The sequence below is a fragment of the Dioscorea cayenensis genome, chromosome 3, assembly GCF_009730915.1.
Source record: "Dioscorea cayenensis subsp. rotundata cultivar TDr96_F1 chromosome 3, TDr96_F1_v2_PseudoChromosome.rev07_lg8_w22 25.fasta, whole genome shotgun sequence".
NCBI lineage: Eukaryota > Viridiplantae > Streptophyta > Magnoliopsida > Dioscoreales > Dioscoreaceae > Dioscorea > Dioscorea cayenensis.
In genome coordinates this window covers 1,246,741-1,263,546 of record NC_052473.1, presented here as the reverse complement: position 1 = coordinate 1,263,546, position 16,806 = coordinate 1,246,741, and the positions used below count along the sequence as shown (strand labels likewise).

Genomic DNA, 16,806 nt, shown 5'->3' with positions numbered 1-16,806 from the left:
TCCTTGGAACTGAAATATGCCATATATTGATTAGTGAGTCTCAGAGCTCATAGTGCTTGTTCATTTTGGACTAAATGGCATCTTTTGTATCACCATGGTGTTGTTTCATATTTCTTGTTCCAGTATTGTATTTATCCATTGTCTTGGTGATGGACATCTTTGAATAGGTCCCATGAATGAGATGATTTATTGGTTCAGACAAACAAGTTTGTCTTTGTCAAGGAAGTAGTATACAGCTTCATTTTGTCATTCTTATCATCCGTAATGCTACAATATTTACTGGAAAATTTGTTGTGTTTCTGGCAGGATAATTTGCATAGCTAATATAGTGGTCATATGGAGGGGTAGACAGCTGAATGTGGAGGTTGATGCTGACTCTAATGTTAAAAGATTTTGGTCTGATGCTACAGAAGCTGATTAACATAAAAGCTGATACTCTGCATCTTCTTGTTCCACAATTGAAGACTTCAAAAATGATTATTCCTTTCTCTGACAGCCATTCAAATTCAACCTTGCAAGGGATTTCTATTCTGGAGGTATTAATCTAGCTACTCCCTTTCGGTTCAAAACTACATTGCGGCTTGTTGAGTTAAGAATGGGTTTTTTGACAATCAACCTTGAATCATCTTAACACAATAATTTATGAACCAAATGTTATTTTTCTTTTTTCATAAATATCTGCAGTAAATGTCTTTGTTTTATTTGAAGATGTATTTTGTCTTAACCAATGAGGTTATTTGTTTGGTGTGTTTGGAGTTCAGAAGCAAGTATGTACTTTTCCCATATTCATCTACTATACAACCAGGTCATATTTACGTATTGATTCTTATTGGATGTGATAGATACCTTATATATGGTGCTTATTTTATGTCGAAAGTTCCAAACATGTTGAAATGATTATCTGGTTTATTTTTCATTCTGTTGTAGGGTAAACCCATAAGAATGATGGGTATGTTTGACAATGAAATTAAGGTATCAGAAAATAGTTCAAAGCCTGATTAAAGAATAGCTGGTTTTGATGAGGAGAATTGAATGAGACAATGAATCGGTAGACCTATAGTTTTTCTGAAATTACCTACAGGGCCTTACATCTTTGGCAATTTCCGGACACTTGATATCACAGGGATTGAGGTCAGTTGTTGGTTTTCTAATTCTGATATCACATTCATTATTTGTTGATATATTTTAGATGCAGAAGCTCTCAGTTTCTTTGTGAGTAGCTCTACCAGAGAACCATAAAAATGGTTAACCAAAAAAAAAAAAAAGGACCTTGCCTTCTCTAACATCCCCATGTTATTTAATTCTTGGTTTCTCTTCAGCTGAATCCACCACCTTCAGAAGCATTGAAAAGAATGCACATGCTTGCCTGTTATCCAGGAATTGTGGCCATCATGAACAAGGTAATGGCTATGAGAATGTCCATAATGTCTATCCTGTGAATCCTTTGCCTCCCATGTTAATTTACATTTCTTGTTTTCTTATCAGCACCATTGGAGGGTGGGAATCATGACAGAAATGGCACCTGAAGGATATGTTGGCATCGGCCCTAAAAGTATTCTTGGGTTCTATAAGGTAAATGAGAACTAGAGATGGATGGTGACTAGTAGGGAGATAGAGAGAGGGATTGGAATACTGTGGGTTTTTTTGTTTTCTGAAGAGGAGATATCCTTGCGTCTTCAGACATATGATCTCAAGTATTCAGGAAATATGAAAGCATAAGAAGACTCTCTTACATGAACTTGTATGCATTTTCAAACTGAGTATTGCTTGGTTTACTTTCTATTGAATTATTTCATAATTTATCTTTCTTTTTCTTTTGTTTTTTTCAGGCTCACATGGTGTGCTCTGAACATGATGCCAGTTTTTATGCCCTGGATAAACAGATATTCATTCTTTAACTAGTTGCTTATTCGACCAAAGTTCACTATAAACACAGTTGAACCAAGAAGCTGTAAGCTTGGATTGGACAAATTTAAAAGCTCTTACTTTGAGTGATTGGAAGGTCTCGGATTACTATGACGATGATATTGGTTCTGAAACAGTGACAGGTTATGGAGGTCAAAAACTTGGGGGAGGCTCAAATGCACTAGCCACTGCTTGTGCTTCTTCTGTCACTTCTGCTTACTACCATTCCTCAAAAGCTTCTACAAATGTAATGATCACAAAAGATAACTGTGCAACTGAACCTTATCCTGATGACAATGAGCTGAGAATTGATCAGGAAAAGCTAAATGCTGAGCCCAACCCTGATGATATATTGGATATTAGAGAAAACGGGACACATATCAACATCATAAGAGAACCAACTGTGAATGATGAACCTGATCCTTATGATGGCTCAGACCATGCAAACACACAAGAACATTGTCAGACTATCAACAAACCTGATCCTGATGATTCATCAATTGTTGCACCTATTGATGATGCTGAAACTAGTATATCAGTTGGCAATGGTTTGCCAGTCAAACCCGTGCTTCCTAGAAAGAACTGCGACGCACCAGATCCTGATGACTTTGAAAAATGTTGCTTTAATGGATGGTAAACAAATGAAAATAGACGATCTTGATCCTGAGGACAATACAAATAGTTCGGATAATGAAGAACTACAAATAATCGAAGAACCAGTTGAGCTGCTATATGTGCACGTCTCCGGAAAGCTTTAGCTTTGTTGAGGTCTGAAGCACATAAAAAATTATCAGGTTTTTTATTCAGAAAGTTGATTCTATTAATCATTGTTACATCATTCTTAGAACATACTTGAGCCAATTTGTACTCTCGCACAGAAATGTTATCGATCGTCCAGATGATATGAAAGTCAGCAGACTGTTTGATCTTTTACATATCACTTTCTGTTCGAGTTATTGTTTTCATGTTCTCGTCAATCTGTTCTTCAAAATTGCAGTCCAATCCTATAATTCAAAGGAATGTTGCAAATTACAAAGTATAATCCCTCCTCTTCATTTATATCACTTGCTGTGTCTTATTCTTTGCATTGACATGGTATTTGTGTCAAACAGTGGCGATGGAGGTTTATGTATATAATCCGACGATGTTGGGACGGCGGAAGCTTACTTAGTGTCGAAGACAAACGATCCCTGATCGCTGTGGCTCACCAAATCTTCATTAAAGATCTCCATTGCTTAATGTGTGGCTTAATCTACTTCCTCATTTGATACTAAAACATTTGTCATTACTTGTACAAAAACAACTTGCTTGTAATGTTTATTTGATGGCAAAAATGGTTCACATTCCTTTGCAATTTGCATCAATAAAAACTCCAAGTTACATATCTCATGGTTGTATTTCTCATTTTTATTGAAAGTTCATATATATAATTATGATTTTGATGGAAGTTTTTGTATATAAATATGTTTTTTCATAAGGTTATATATGCAAATTCTGGGGATTTAAATGTATTAAGATAATTTATGAGGGTGTATCTGCAATTATCTGGTCCTAAAAATCTCGATCCTTCGCCAGCGGGTAGCAATGCCCTAAACACTTAAGTTCCCAAATTACCCCCAAAACTTCTAAAAAATTACACTGAAAAATGGAACTATTCTTTTGATTCTCATTCATGAGACACTCAGGGGCATTATCGTCCAATTGAAAAGATATGTTTCTATTACCTCTTTCGCAAGCCTTTCTCGCCTACAACCTTCGTTCTCTCTCTCTCTCGCGCTCTTGGATCGCTTCCTGAATCCTAACACGGAGAAAGCGGCCATGGCTTCTAGGGTTTTTGCTCGGATCCCGAGGTATGCAATCGGCCGCCAAGGTCTGGTCTCTGTTTCTGCTCCGCAGGAACCGTTTTGGACCATCTCCAATGGATTCCATACTGTGAGCGAATGGAATTCGAGTCCTTTATCTAAGGTGGATCTGTGGCTCCGTTATGGTTTGTTTATGTGTTTGTGTTCTTAGTTTTGTAGAAAGTTTTGATCTTTTGTGAAATTTCTTGATTGTTTTTGCGTTTTTTGTGATGATCCGGTTTGAATTTTCAAGTGTTAAACCGAGAAGTTGGGTTGCTTTCTTCCCCTGTTATGATTGTTGTGTATCTATTGAATTGTGATTGAATGGTAAATTATGCATATAGTCAAGCTCAACGATTTGTAGGGTTTAGGGTTTTTAGGAAATTCCCTTTTTTGGCTACTACTTATTTATTTATTTATATATATTTATTTGTGTATTCAATGCGGCATAGAAACAATCGAATGATTAAACTTTTTGATGGTATGTCAAAGTCCACTTTGCTCAGGAGTTGTTCATAGGATGCTGAGTTTGAGTGTTTTTATTGTTAATGATAAGGTTTACAACGGCTTTAGTTTCAAAGTTTTTAAAGCATATGTTGATAGGGTTTTTGACATAGATTTGTATTGTTTTATTCATTAGATTAATATGTTCTTATTGAAGTGATTTAAATTTGGTACTTGTTTATTGAATAGGTCGACTTGTTCTTGCTTAAACATGTCTTGCCATAGTTCATGCAAAGGGCATGCTAAACAACATGGATGTGAGAAAAGGTTTAAATTTTCCTTATATCAGTAAGCTGAATAATTTATTGCTGTCACAGTTTTCATTGTACATTCATCAAAGTTTTTTCGATCTCCTTTCTCGATTTCCATGTATGGATATGTCTTCCTGGATATGGTGCCATTGCCACTTTCGTAGTTGTATAGCTGTTTGTGACCACTTATGTCCACTGATGTTGATAATGTTTATAGTTTGAGATTATGGTCACTTACATGTATGTGGTCTGATTTGATTTAATTGATAACTGAAGGAAAGCATAGTGATAATATAGTTTGCTTATGTTCTTCTCTCCATTGGCAGTTCCAACCCTGTAGCAGCAGGACTGTGCAATTGGGTTATTTACTCCCAATCAGTTCTAGTATTCGACATTATTGGTTTTCATCCTCTGCATCTCCTCAACCAACTGATAAGGAGAAAAGCCCAACAAACGGTGATTCAGATCATGTATCTGATGATGGAAAACAGACTGAATCTACTAAAACAAATGTTGATTCCTCTCCATCAGAGAAAACAGGAGATTCAGGTTTCCTGATTTTGAATTCAGTATCCTAAGACTTAATCTGCTATGAAGAAAATGTTGTTAAACCAACTGCTTTTCTTTTCCTGTCTTGTTCAGATGAAGAGACTGAATTGTCTATGGGGGATCTAGTTCAGCTAGTTGCAGAGAAGGAAGAATTACTGAAGATAAAACACAAGGAGCTTGAGCAAATGCAAGATAAAATACTTAGAACCTATGCTGAAATGGAGAATGTCCTGGGCAGAACCAAGCGTGAGGCCGAAAACTCAAAAAAATTTGCAATTCAGGTATGTTTACAGTTTAGTGCTATCTGTTGCGAATATAGATTTGCTTTTATTTACTTGTTTTTCCTCATTGCTGTGTATGCTTATGTGTTTCATATTGTATGTAATACAGAACTTTGCGAAGAATCTACTGGATGTTGCTGATAATCTTGGAAGAGCTTCATCTGTTGTGAAGGAAAGCTTTTTGAAGATTGATTCATCTAAGGACTCAGCTGGAGCTGTACCACTTCTGAAGACACTCCTAGAGGGTGTTGAAATGACTGACAAACAACTTGCAGAGGTTTGTTGCTATATCTCTTTATATGTGTTCAGCTATTTAACAATGAGTCAGGACTTTGGTTTCATGTTAGTCTTTCTAGTTATGGGATAACTACAGGATAAGTTAAAAATTTAATTATGTTTAATTTGATGGGAAGCACCTGTGCTAATAAACTTTCCAATGATTAGAGTGATACAAGTATCCATCCATTAAAAAAGCTTGAATGTGTTGGGCACCTGTAAATGTAAATCTTTTCAGGCATGTTCACAATGTGTTTCAAGTTATTGAAAAACTAGCAGTGGCTCCCCTGTGTGCTTATAATATCTTACCAAATAATATTTCTCTCTCATGTGCGGTGAAATAAAAGCTTGAAAATAGAAATTGCTTTTATTCTACTTTAATCTTATTTTCCTCTTATCTTTGCCTTTGTCTTATTCATATTGTATGTTGAGTGTCATTAGTCAAGTTTTCAGATAGTGCATGATACGTCTTTTTTGGATTATGTTGTTTTTTTTTTTTGCATTGTGGTTATGAATTGTTACTATTATGATATTTGGGATTGAAACTAAATGATCGATGGCTGCTTCCAGGTGTTCAAGAAGTTCGGGGTTGAGAAATTCGATCCTATCAATGAGCGCTTTGACCCCAACAGACATCACGCCATGTTCCAAGTTCCTGATGCCTCGAAGCCTTCTGGTACCGTTGCTGCTGTTTTGAAGGTATGTCCTCCATTTGTTTATCAACTGTGTCAAAGCGAAACAAATTGAGCCAAACTAGTGAAATTACATACATCTTTTGCTTTTATCCATTTTGTCTTTGGTATCATTTATACATATCTTACATATTTTCTCGATGATACATTCTAACGTTATTCGTTTCACATTATGTTTGTGGCAGTCGGGATACATGATATATGATCGTGTTCTCCGTCCAGCTGAAGTCGGTGTTACTGAAGGTGGTGTTACTGAAGATTCCGATGACAAAATCAGAATGAAGCTGCAGTGCTCCATTTCTACCAATACTCCACTGTTGATCATCCCACATGAAATCTTCAATGAGTTCTATGGTGTCTGTTGCAATGTGGATCAAGTTAAGCAAACCGAATTAACTTACGATTAGATTAGATTAGTTTTTCTCTTGTTTGAGGATCAAAATTTGTTATACTTTTTTTTTCTGTGACAAGTTTGAGTCATAAGAAACATGGAGATGAATTTTATTATTTTACCAGCAAATTTTAATGTGTTTTCACCCATTTTTGCATCTATTGACAAACATAAATGGCTTGGAAAAGCTACTTTTGAGTTAATGGACTTCTTCACAATGTTTTTTTTTTATGTCAAAGTTTTCATTAGTTGTATTTTATTTTTTTATTTATGAATTTTTAACTTTGTTATGTCACCCATTAGAGTAAAGAATGGAAAGTGGGCTTTTTTTATTATTATTTTTATCCAATAAATAAATAAAGGTATTTTAATATTGTAGCACAAAAAGCAAGGACCACACAAAATATGGTTTATATTTTAATTGAAGGAAATCTAATAATAAACTCAATAGAATCATATAAAGTTACAAAATAAAAAGCTAATTATCAATAACTATCTCAAATTTAAAATTAAAATTAAACAAAAAAAAATTCTGCTTAATCACTTCAAAAAAACATATAATTTACTCCATATATTTCCTAGTTTATAAGATTTGAGTATATAAATTAAATTAATAAAATATTAATAAATTCGGTTTTTTCTACAAATAATAATAAAAATTTAGAAAATTTCCAAATTTAATATTTTAAATAAAAAATTAACAGTGTAAACTTTATCTTTGCTGGGCCAGGCTCATTCAAACCAAAGCCCAAAACTCCAGATTCATTGAACCTGGACCCAAACCCTCCACATACGTCCAACAAAGCCGCATTTTCAAACCTCAGCCGACGTACCACGTGGCACAAATCTCCCCGTCCAACCTCCTAACCCACGTGATTCCCAATCCCAAGACTCCAATCCTACGGTCCAGATCACTCCACCCTTGTCTCTTTCTCTATAAAACCCAACGCTCAATTCAAACCCTTGCTTCATTTCATCTTCTCAAAAAAGCTTCATAATTTTTCTAGGTTTCCCGTTTTGCCCTTGGCGCAAAAAGGGCGATGACGGCGAGATACAAGAGGGCGACGGCGCCGTTTGATGAGACGGCGAGGGCACGGCTGTGGGTCGCCGGAGTACCGGAGCCTGAGATCGGGGCTGAGAGCTCGCCGGAGCTGGCGGAGCTCGTGGATTCGTTCTACGATGAAGGGAGCGGGAAGAGGAGCGATTTGGGATCCGTTAAGGGGTTGGAGAAGCTGAGGATAGCCTTATCGGATTCGGGTTCGGATCCGATTGCGGACAGGATCCGATATCTCGTTGAGAGTGTTGTTCGGGTTAACGGGTCGGGTTTGGATGGGTTGAATTTTCGGATTGTGATCCGACTCCGAGATCACGGGTTTGATGCTGGTTAGTTTTTTTTTTTTAAAATTTATTATTTTGGAAACCTTTTTTTATATAATTTATAATAATATTAAAAAATAATAATGTTTTAAGGCTTGTTATAAAACAGAGAAAGTTTAGCATTTATTTTAATTATATATATAAATATATATAATAAAATGGGTTTATTTAATGTATGAATTTATTGGTTAGGGTCTTAATTAGAGTTAGAAGTGTAACATATACTGTGAGTAAAGGTCAAAAATACCCTTATAGATCATTTTGATATTATAATTAGAAAATTCATAATAATCTTTTAGTATATCAACTATTGAGATCAAATAAAATAATATATATTGTAATATATTCATAATCCTATTTTAGTACATTTTATCCATGATCTATTTAGACTATGCCGTTGTTTTATCGCACCATATCAATAATTATCTATTTTACATTAATATTTATTCAAATGTATATAATATATATATACACACACATATATATTGAATTTTTTTATGAAAAAAATTGAATTAATTAAAAAAATATTCTAGAATGTTCTCATGACAGTAACGGATATAGAATTTTTAATTAAATATTAATAAATAAAATTTTAAATCTCCAAAAAAAAAAAGAAGTATAAACAGGGCATGTTAATTTTGTATTAAAACACAATTAATTAATTATTGCAGGGGTTTGCACGTCGGTAGTGCATGCATGCAAACATGAGTACGTGGACGTGATCACCAGCACCACCACCGCACGATACATCGTGGAAACGAATCTCAAAGCAGAGTTCCAGATCGCGAGGCCAACAACAGAGTACCTCTCTCTCTTAGAAATGGTGCCGAAGGTGTTCGTCGGAACGCCGGTGACTCTCCGGACGGTGGTGCAAACCATGTGCACCGCCGGAGAAGTGTCCATGAAGTGCATGGCCATGCACGTGCCGCCTTGGAGACGGTGGGCCTACGTGCATGCGAAATGGAGTGCACCTCATGTACGTAGTGTTAGTGTTTCTCCGGCGAGGAACTCGTCGCCGGCTCGCCTGAAAGCTTGCAGGGTGGAGATGGTCAACAAGCTTAAGAGTTTGCCAATGGCCTCTGGTTTCTTGTAATGATAATTTATTATTATTATTATTATTATTATTATTATTATTAGAAAAAGGATAAATTAGGAGGGGGAAATTAAAAATAATTTATTATTTTAGGGTTGGTTTGGGTAATATTGTAATTTTGTGTTTATAGATGAAGTTGGAAAGTCTACCGATGATTGAACATGATTTATTAAATTGGGAAAGTGATAATAAAAAAATTCAGAAAATTACTTGGATACCCCTATGCAACTGGGTAATACTATATTTGATATTTCTTAATTTATATATCTCTATCGGTAAAAATTTGATTATAAAAAATATTATTTATCACAGTTTTTTATTTGAGAATCAATTGCCTTATTGCGAAACTATTGCTACGGTGATAATTTTTTTTTTTCCAACATAAAATAGAGCTAAAATACAGTTTGATTTTTTTGATGAAATATTTTGGCTTAGTAGTGATGAAAAGAATATATATATAGATATCTAAGTCAAGAAGAACATACTTTAAAGAATAATAACTTAAAAATGCATGCAACTAACCAAATATATATATAATATCAACTGCAGACATTCACAGTTAAACTATTGTTTATTACATAATACACAACCGTGAGATTGAAATCCAACAATCTACATCAATATTCATAGATTTCTAATCAATAAACGTATTCAGATTGATACTCATATATATGTAATGCACACAAATGGAGGGGAGAACGGACCCCAAAAGACCGGCCTAGTAGGGAAGGTTGCCCCCCACTTATATGCACACAACGGGTTCATCTCATAGCCGATGTGGGACTAAAGGGGTTAGTTCATTTGCAATCATTATAATATATATCCAAAGCTTATTTGAAAATACAAAAAGTTTCACGGAGCCAAATGCATATTTAAAGAATATTTTCTATATATATAAAACAAACATCAACTGCGAACGTTCGCAGAATGTCGACAACTGAGCTACTATATATCGTACAGTGCATAATCATTGAATTGAAATCCAACTACATGCATTGTTTATTATACAGTACATAACCGTTGAATTAAAATCCAATTATCTACATCAACATTCATAAATTTCTAATCTATGTACATACCCAGTTGATTAATGCTTCTATATATATATATATATATATCCAAAGTTTATTTGAAAATACAAAAAGTTTCACGGAGCCAAATGCATATTTAAGAAATATTCTTCACCTGCACATGAGATACATTTGAATCTGGTCCCCTACATACATGACACATCCCCAGCAGAAAAAAAACCAGAGGAATAAAGAGATACAAAGAAGAGAGTACATATGAACAAGAGATTATTGTCAGAGCATCATGTATACGATTCAGAGTTACTCCATCATTTGATCTCTCAACAAGAAGCCAGAAGACTTTTAACAAGAAAAATATAAGACACTCTTAACTCAGAAGCACAAGCAGAGCCAAATCCAAAACATTCGGCGAGATCTTCAATCACTGTCTTGGCCACTTCATTGTTTACAACATAATCTGCAACAGATTTGTATTTTCCATTTGTTCCGTCTTTAAGAGCTGTCCATCGGTGCTTCGTTGGTGTTCGGATGAATGAAGCCGAATGCATTGTTATCAGGGAATGGCTGGTCAACTGGCCTTCCTGCTCCGAACACAAAGCTGGTGGGTGCGATGTTTGGACCTGTTTGCTCGAAGATTGACGTGTTTGCTAACTGATTGAAGATAGGAAGAGTATTGCTATCAGAAACTTTTGGGAAACCAAACACAAAACCCGAGGATGAGTCCGGCATAGCCGAAACTTGGGTCGGCATAGGCTCGTTTGATCCAAAAATCTTCTGTTCGTACTCCAGCAATTGCTGATGGACAGCTGCAATTTATGATTTGTAAGTGGGTAAAGCAATAAAGGTTTTGTATAATGTAATGATCTAAAATTCTTAGTATTATCTGTACACCAAACAATAACGGCTAATAGTGACAGAATAAGCAAGAGTCTACTAGTAATTGCACATTGAAGTTTCGACCATGATATGCTGAACAACAATCAAATGAAGGTTGAAAATGTAATGCATTTGAATTTCAGTCTATACTGGCATTAAGTAGGATCATCAAGCTTTAGTTTTCAAATTTTCTGTTATCTTTCTGTGAAATGATTTATCAGTATCTAATCATTCTGCTTGGTACAAATATGAAGATCAATTTTGTTCCATGTCTGGTCAGTCAATTTTTATAGTCTTCTCTTTAATTTGTCATTGATGATAAATTTTCACTATTATCGCTTTCATGCTACTGCTCTCATGCTTGTTTATCATCAATGTTATTTTAAACAAATTTTCTCCTAACATCTTTTCAGTCGGAGTTGTACGTTTTGAAGCCACAAACAAGCTTCCCTACTATTTCACATAGCATCTGTTATGTGATGCAATCAATTCATCTCCAGTGGAAAAAATTTATAGATGGCAAATGAAGACAAGGGCACTTCATATGCACACCTTGTTTTCCTCAATCAATGTTAAAAGGGTAAAGGCATTCAATCACCTTGACAATACATATACACAGACAAGCATATTTGTAATGTGCTATCGCAGACTGAGCTAACTAAGAAAGTTTAGACCATTTAAGAAATCCGGTCGTCTTTCTAACTTTAATAACTTACATAGCTACAGTTTTCTGTAACAACACACAAAGAGAACTTGACATAAATGTTCAGGTTGAATGATCTATTAACATCAAGTCCAGTGCAACATGAGAAAATTTTGTATAAATGTAAAACTTGACACTCTACCAAAAAAAAAAAAAAATATATATATATATACAATTTGAAAAGCAACACATAATATGAAGGCAAAACATTATCCATCAAATGAGCAGAGAATCTCATATTTAGATCAGAGCAAAGTTAATCCGAAAAGCGACATAAAAATGAATTGCACCTGGGGAAAGCTCCACCTGAGGTCGGCGGTCTTTTACCCATTGGTGACTTTGTGCAAAACGCCAACCTTTACATTTCATTAAATAGGCAATCACCACGGCTGGGGACCTGTCAAAACAATATTAACAATACAAACCAAACACCTCATACAAACGACAAACAACACATGAATCCAACACTCAACACTCAACACTCAACCAATATATTTATGCAGAAATAAACACCAACCTGCTCCTTCCTGACATGCAATGAACAAGAACCCGAGCTTTATCCCTTTCACATTGCTCTAGTAAAGCCAAAAATCAAGAGAAAATATTAAGAAAATAATGATAAATAAACATATGACAAAGCAAAATTTAGCAAGACTTAACATCTTATTAGTTCACTTGAAGTGCTTTATTCAAGTGTATGATAAGGAATGAAAACAAAGACAATAAATCTAAGACTAGCTCCCCTTGGAAAATAGTATGAGGATACCTATCATATCATGAACATGTACCAATTAAAGCATATAGTTCACTAATCTCAAAGCAACATGTGATATGATAAGCCTCCTTACAATGATTGCTAAGAGCAGCTTTTTCTGATCATTCTTTTTTGGCCAACATGACACAGAAGAAGAAACACAAAAACCCCACAACCAAACCACCTAAGGTTGTACATTGCATAAGCAAAACTTTCAATTTTGTACTGTTTGACAGCCTAGAAAAATTATATGAACCATTTGCAAACTAACCATACCCAAAACTCATACCAAAACCGTCAATGTAATTCTTTTGTTCAGTGATTCAAATTAGCAACCAAATGTGGTTCAAGGTGTTTTCACAGTTCAACATCCTAATGTGATTAATGGCCTGATTCTTATATAATAAGCATACTGTTGTAAATATTTATAATGTCTTTTTTGCTATGACATGTGGATTAAAAAGAAACCTATTTGAATTTTCTCTCATTTATTTTCTTCACAAAAATGGTCATCTATCACCTTCGTCTCCTTAAAAGTTAAAGCATACTTTTCTTCAAACTAACACTAGTTTCTCCTTCCAAATCTTATCAAAGCTAATACTACCAATAGACTTTAAATTCCTCTTTTCATGGCACAAAGACGTGTGTACAATAGAATCAAATCTCCATGGGAATACATGTCCACTCAATGCATGCATTTAAAACTTTAGAGCATCCCAAATATGGATAAGGTTTTTTCGGCAATTTGAAGGCAAGAGCATGCAAGATCACAAATTATATTGTCTTATAACTTGATACCAACCACCAGGGCACTAACCAATAGCCATGATACAAAGTACCCGTATAGCGACAAAGTTGACCAAATGCAATGTGGCAACCATCTATCAATTGGGAGAAAAGAATTAAATAATCACAGGCAAATGACGTCAAGAAATATTATACCATTGATCAGAAACAGAATCATGAAGTCAGTGTAAAAGGAAACATACCTAAAAACTGGGTGGCATTATCAAATTGCAAAATCTTCTCATCTTCAAGGCAATAATAGGTGAAGGAATTCTTGTATAAATTCTGGCAAGCAGGTACAGTCTGCATATGAAATAAAAACAAGTCCAAAATCCCTTAAAGCAGAACTCAGCAATAAAGAAGCTTTTGTCTGTGATCACACCAGACAATTAACATAATAGCAAGATGACAATTCAATGGCTCGTTCGAATGCTTATCTGTGAAAAGATCAATAAACTAAACTTGCTGAATCAAGAGATTGATAAATACATAAAGATTTGTCAAGTATCACAAATAAAACTACCCCCAAACAATTGAAATTTTGAATACACTGCTAAATGATCCAAAAATCAATATCAAGAGAAGTAAAGACTGTGTCTTTTTAACATCATCCCCAAATACATAAAGATTTATTTAAGTATAGCACACAAAACTAAATCTTACACATCATCCTCACAAATCAACCCACTCAAGTTTCCAAATCATCCAAGTGATCATAAACACGATAAAAAAGCATAAATCAAAGAATAAAAAACTCAGAACCTTACATTGAGGATCCGAGAGATGCCCTGAGTCTTGAGAAGTTCCCCACGAGACGCGTTGTCATAACTCCCCAAATACAAAAAATCCTTCAAGATCTCCGACGGGAACGCGCTGCTCTGCTGAACAAGCTTCTCCGACGACGCCGGCATCCGATGCCCGCAAACCCCACACACCTCCCCTTCCTCATACTTGTGGTAGTGCCCACAAACAACGCAAGGGTTCTCCCTCTCCCTCTTCCTCATCGAATCCAAAAAAACCACAAAAACAGCCGCAAAAAATCGAAGATTTCCTTTGATTAGAGATCAAATTAGAGAAGATGAGATCGGAGAATTAGGGTTTGGTGATTATTGAGCTGAGAACGAGGGATTGGACCTATAAAGGAGGCACCTTTGGAGGAGAAATGGAGACCTTTTAGCGAGAGAGGAGGCGTTGAGAAGCTTTGCATTTTATATTAGAGTTTTATATAGATCTTTCTTTGGGTCATAACACCTGGTCACTTTTTTGGGTGCCTTTTTTAATTGATTTTTCTTTTAGTAGGTTTTTGGTTCGGTGTAACTGTAAATACAGTAGATTTCTAGTTACAATGTATCTAAAAATCCATGGATTTTGTAATACAGTGCAGTTAAATCTAATATTTGGATTTCAGAAAATACTGGATTTCAGAAAATCCAGTAACTCAAGTTACTTGTAATTCAAAAACCCTCCAAACAAACACTACTTTATTTTCTCTTCCACGCGAATATTTATAATTTCTTTATATACCTTTATATTATTTACACCCCACTTAAATATATTTGCAAAATATATATATATATTGTGAAATGTCCCGTTGACAATAGTATCCATAGAAGAGAGATAGAAAACAACATATTGTCAAGGTGTTTGATTTGATTTTAAAATGTTTTTTATATGTCTAGTAAAAACAAATTTGGACGTTTGTAACTTAATGAGATACTATGTACTAAAGTTAATTGGATAATTTGGATCAAAATACTATATATTTTATTGTTTATCATAACAATGATATGTTAGATTAAAATCCAATGGTATGTTAGATTGAAATCCAATGGTAGAAGAGATGAACGTTCACAGATATTAAACCTGCAAACGTTGTGAAAAGACCTAGCATATATATATATATATATTTGCAATTTATCAACTAAGGATGAAGTATGGATGAAATGGTGGGCCCATGTATATATATATATAGATCCAATTATTGTGAGCCTAAGGCTATCCATCAAATAAGTGGCAAGAATGAGACTTATTTCTATGGTAATTTTGCATAGTGTGACCCATACCAAACTTGTAACATCTCTAAAATATCCAAGTGTAGTTTCCAAGTTATTTCCTTCATTGTTTTCTTATTATTATATAAAGATTCCTTATATATGCCTTAAACCAAAAATTATATATATTACTATATTGGCTAGCCCAAAAATTCGGAACACTTAAATAAGTAATACGTCCATCTTTTTAAGATCCTTAGTAAAAAAAAAAAAAAAATAATAAATCATATGCATTAAATTAAAACAATGGAATAATCAAAGGAGGAAAAAAATAAAAAAACAAAAATAAGACACTACTAATAACGGACTTAGACCCTGCATCATACAAGACAATGGCTTAAAAGACCAAAAAAAAATTATATAAAAAATAAACACCCGTAAAAAGTGTAAAATTTTAAAAATAAAAAAATTTATACAAATATATTAGTAAATCCATTTTAGTAATTTTATGTATCCCTTTTAAGGAATAGACAGGTTAAAAGTCTTTTTTTTAAATTTTTTTTTTTTGATAACTAAATTCTATGGATTCTTTGCTTGATGAACTTGTTCAAATCTGTCCTTTTTGTTTTAGCTAAAATAGATTGCTCTTGGATTTTGTATGTTCTTTTTCTTTCAATTTTTCTCTTTTTTTTTGGAAAAAGAAAGATGTAAACACATGAGATGACATAAAAGTTTAAAGCATCTTTAAAAAAATGAAAATTTAGAAACATCTTTTTATTAATATTTATCCTCAATTTAACATTTAATTTAATTAATTATAATGAATATATATATATATTAAATATAATAAATGTTTTTTTCCTGTAGATGGGGATAGAATAAAGAGGTCAGATCACCGCCGGTGAACGAAATGGCCAAAGTTTTAATCTCACCACCATGATTAACGGCCAGGATGGCACGACCAGATGGGGTTGCGAGCGTCACGGTGGGGCCACGTGGAATAATAAACACGTGACGGCCATGTGTTCCGCTTGTGGTGGACCCCACCATATCATGTTCCCAATGGCAAAAGAACCCACATGACGACAAAGACGTCACGTGCCTCTACTCCGAGATCCGCACTCGATCTTGTCGCGGATCTTGAGGCAATCCAACGAATAGTTCTGCCTCCACATCTTGATCAATAGAATTTCATTTTTTATATTCATTTATTTATGAAGGTCTATTAATAAATTCAAAACATTTATTATGAGAAACAAATTAATGCGTTTGGTTGAAGTTGAGGGCACTACATTTACTTTCAATTTGTTTAGCTTATAGCTACAATTTTAAGGTATTAATTCAAATTATATTTAGTTTTTAAATCATCTATCCAAATTTTTAAATTTATTTATTTTGATAAACACCAAAAACATAAATGTAATAAGGACATGTACACAGCTAAAACTTAATTATTGGATGATATGATGCTTTCTTCTACATCGAGAATTTTTTAACATCAGTAT

General features: G+C 34.3%; 3 protein-coding genes and 1 pseudogene across 3 annotated transcripts; 3 read left to right on the top strand and 1 right to left on the bottom strand.

Moving 5' to 3' along the window:
• The first annotated feature begins 172 nt into the window (after positions 1-172).
• LOC120255210 lies at positions 173-3,275 on the top strand (annotated as a pseudogene).
• Positions 3,276-3,657: 382 nt separating this feature from the next.
• Positions 3,658-6,893, top strand: LOC120282416 (grpE protein homolog 2, mitochondrial). Its single transcript, XM_039289228.1, has 6 exons — positions 3,658-3,870; positions 4,828-5,050; positions 5,144-5,331; positions 5,441-5,608; positions 6,178-6,306; positions 6,485-6,893. Exons 1-6 carry the CDS (start codon positions 3,724-3,726, stop codon positions 6,704-6,706), a joined length of 1,077 nt encoding a protein of 358 aa, XP_039145162.1. The 5' UTR covers positions 3,658-3,723; the 3' UTR covers positions 6,707-6,893.
• Positions 6,894-7,681: 788 nt separating this feature from the next.
• Positions 7,682-9,160, top strand: LOC120255186. The gene is made up of 2 exons (XM_039263081.1): positions 7,682-8,073; positions 8,739-9,160. The coding sequence occupies exons 1-2, from the start codon at positions 7,731-7,733 to the stop codon at positions 9,158-9,160; spliced, it is 765 nt and encodes a 254-aa protein (XP_039119015.1). The 5' UTR covers positions 7,682-7,730.
• Positions 9,161-10,288: 1,128 nt separating this feature from the next.
• LOC120254299 (protein-tyrosine-phosphatase IBR5) lies at positions 10,289-14,495 on the bottom strand. The gene is made up of 5 exons (XM_039262423.1): positions 14,078-14,495; positions 13,514-13,613; positions 12,288-12,345; positions 12,061-12,167; positions 10,289-10,997 (listed from the first exon to the last, which is right to left on the bottom strand). The coding sequence occupies exons 1-5, from the start codon at positions 14,312-14,314 to the stop codon at positions 10,684-10,686; spliced, it is 816 nt and encodes a 271-aa protein (XP_039118357.1). The 5' UTR covers positions 14,315-14,495; the 3' UTR covers positions 10,289-10,683.
• Between the last annotated feature and the right edge of the window lie 2,311 nt (positions 14,496-16,806).

What these genes read in the sequence shown, in the direction of transcription:
- LOC120254299 (XM_039262423.1), bottom strand. Translation starts at nt 14,314, where the DNA reads ATGAGGAAGAGGGAGAGGGAGAACCCTTGCGTTGTTTGTGGGCACTAC. An exon ending in GCATCTCTCGGATCCTCAAT is followed by an intron (nt 13,614 to 14,077) that starts GTAAGGTTCTGA and finishes TTTCATATGCAG; the next exon opens with ACTGTACCTGCTTGCCAGAA. An exon ending in TGCATGTCAGGAAGGAGCAG is followed by an intron (nt 12,168 to 12,287) that starts GTTGGTGTTTAT and finishes TTGTTTTGACAG; the next exon opens with GTCCCCAGCCGTGGTGATTG.
- LOC120255186 (XM_039263081.1), top strand. Translation starts at nt 7,731, where the DNA reads ATGACGGCGAGATACAAGAGGGCGACGGCGCCGTTTGATGAGACGGCG. An exon ending in AGATCACGGGTTTGATGCTG is followed by an intron (nt 8,074 to 8,738) that starts GTTAGTTTTTTT and finishes TAATTATTGCAG; the next exon opens with GGGTTTGCACGTCGGTAGTG.
- LOC120282416 (XM_039289228.1), top strand. Translation starts at nt 3,724, where the DNA reads ATGGCTTCTAGGGTTTTTGCTCGGATCCCGAGGTATGCAATCGGCCGC. An exon ending in AGAGAAAACAGGAGATTCAG is followed by an intron (nt 5,051 to 5,143) that starts GTTTCCTGATTT and finishes TGTCTTGTTCAG; the next exon opens with ATGAAGAGACTGAATTGTCT. An exon ending in CTGACAAACAACTTGCAGAG is followed by an intron (nt 5,609 to 6,177) that starts GTTTGTTGCTAT and finishes GGCTGCTTCCAG; the next exon opens with GTGTTCAAGAAGTTCGGGGT.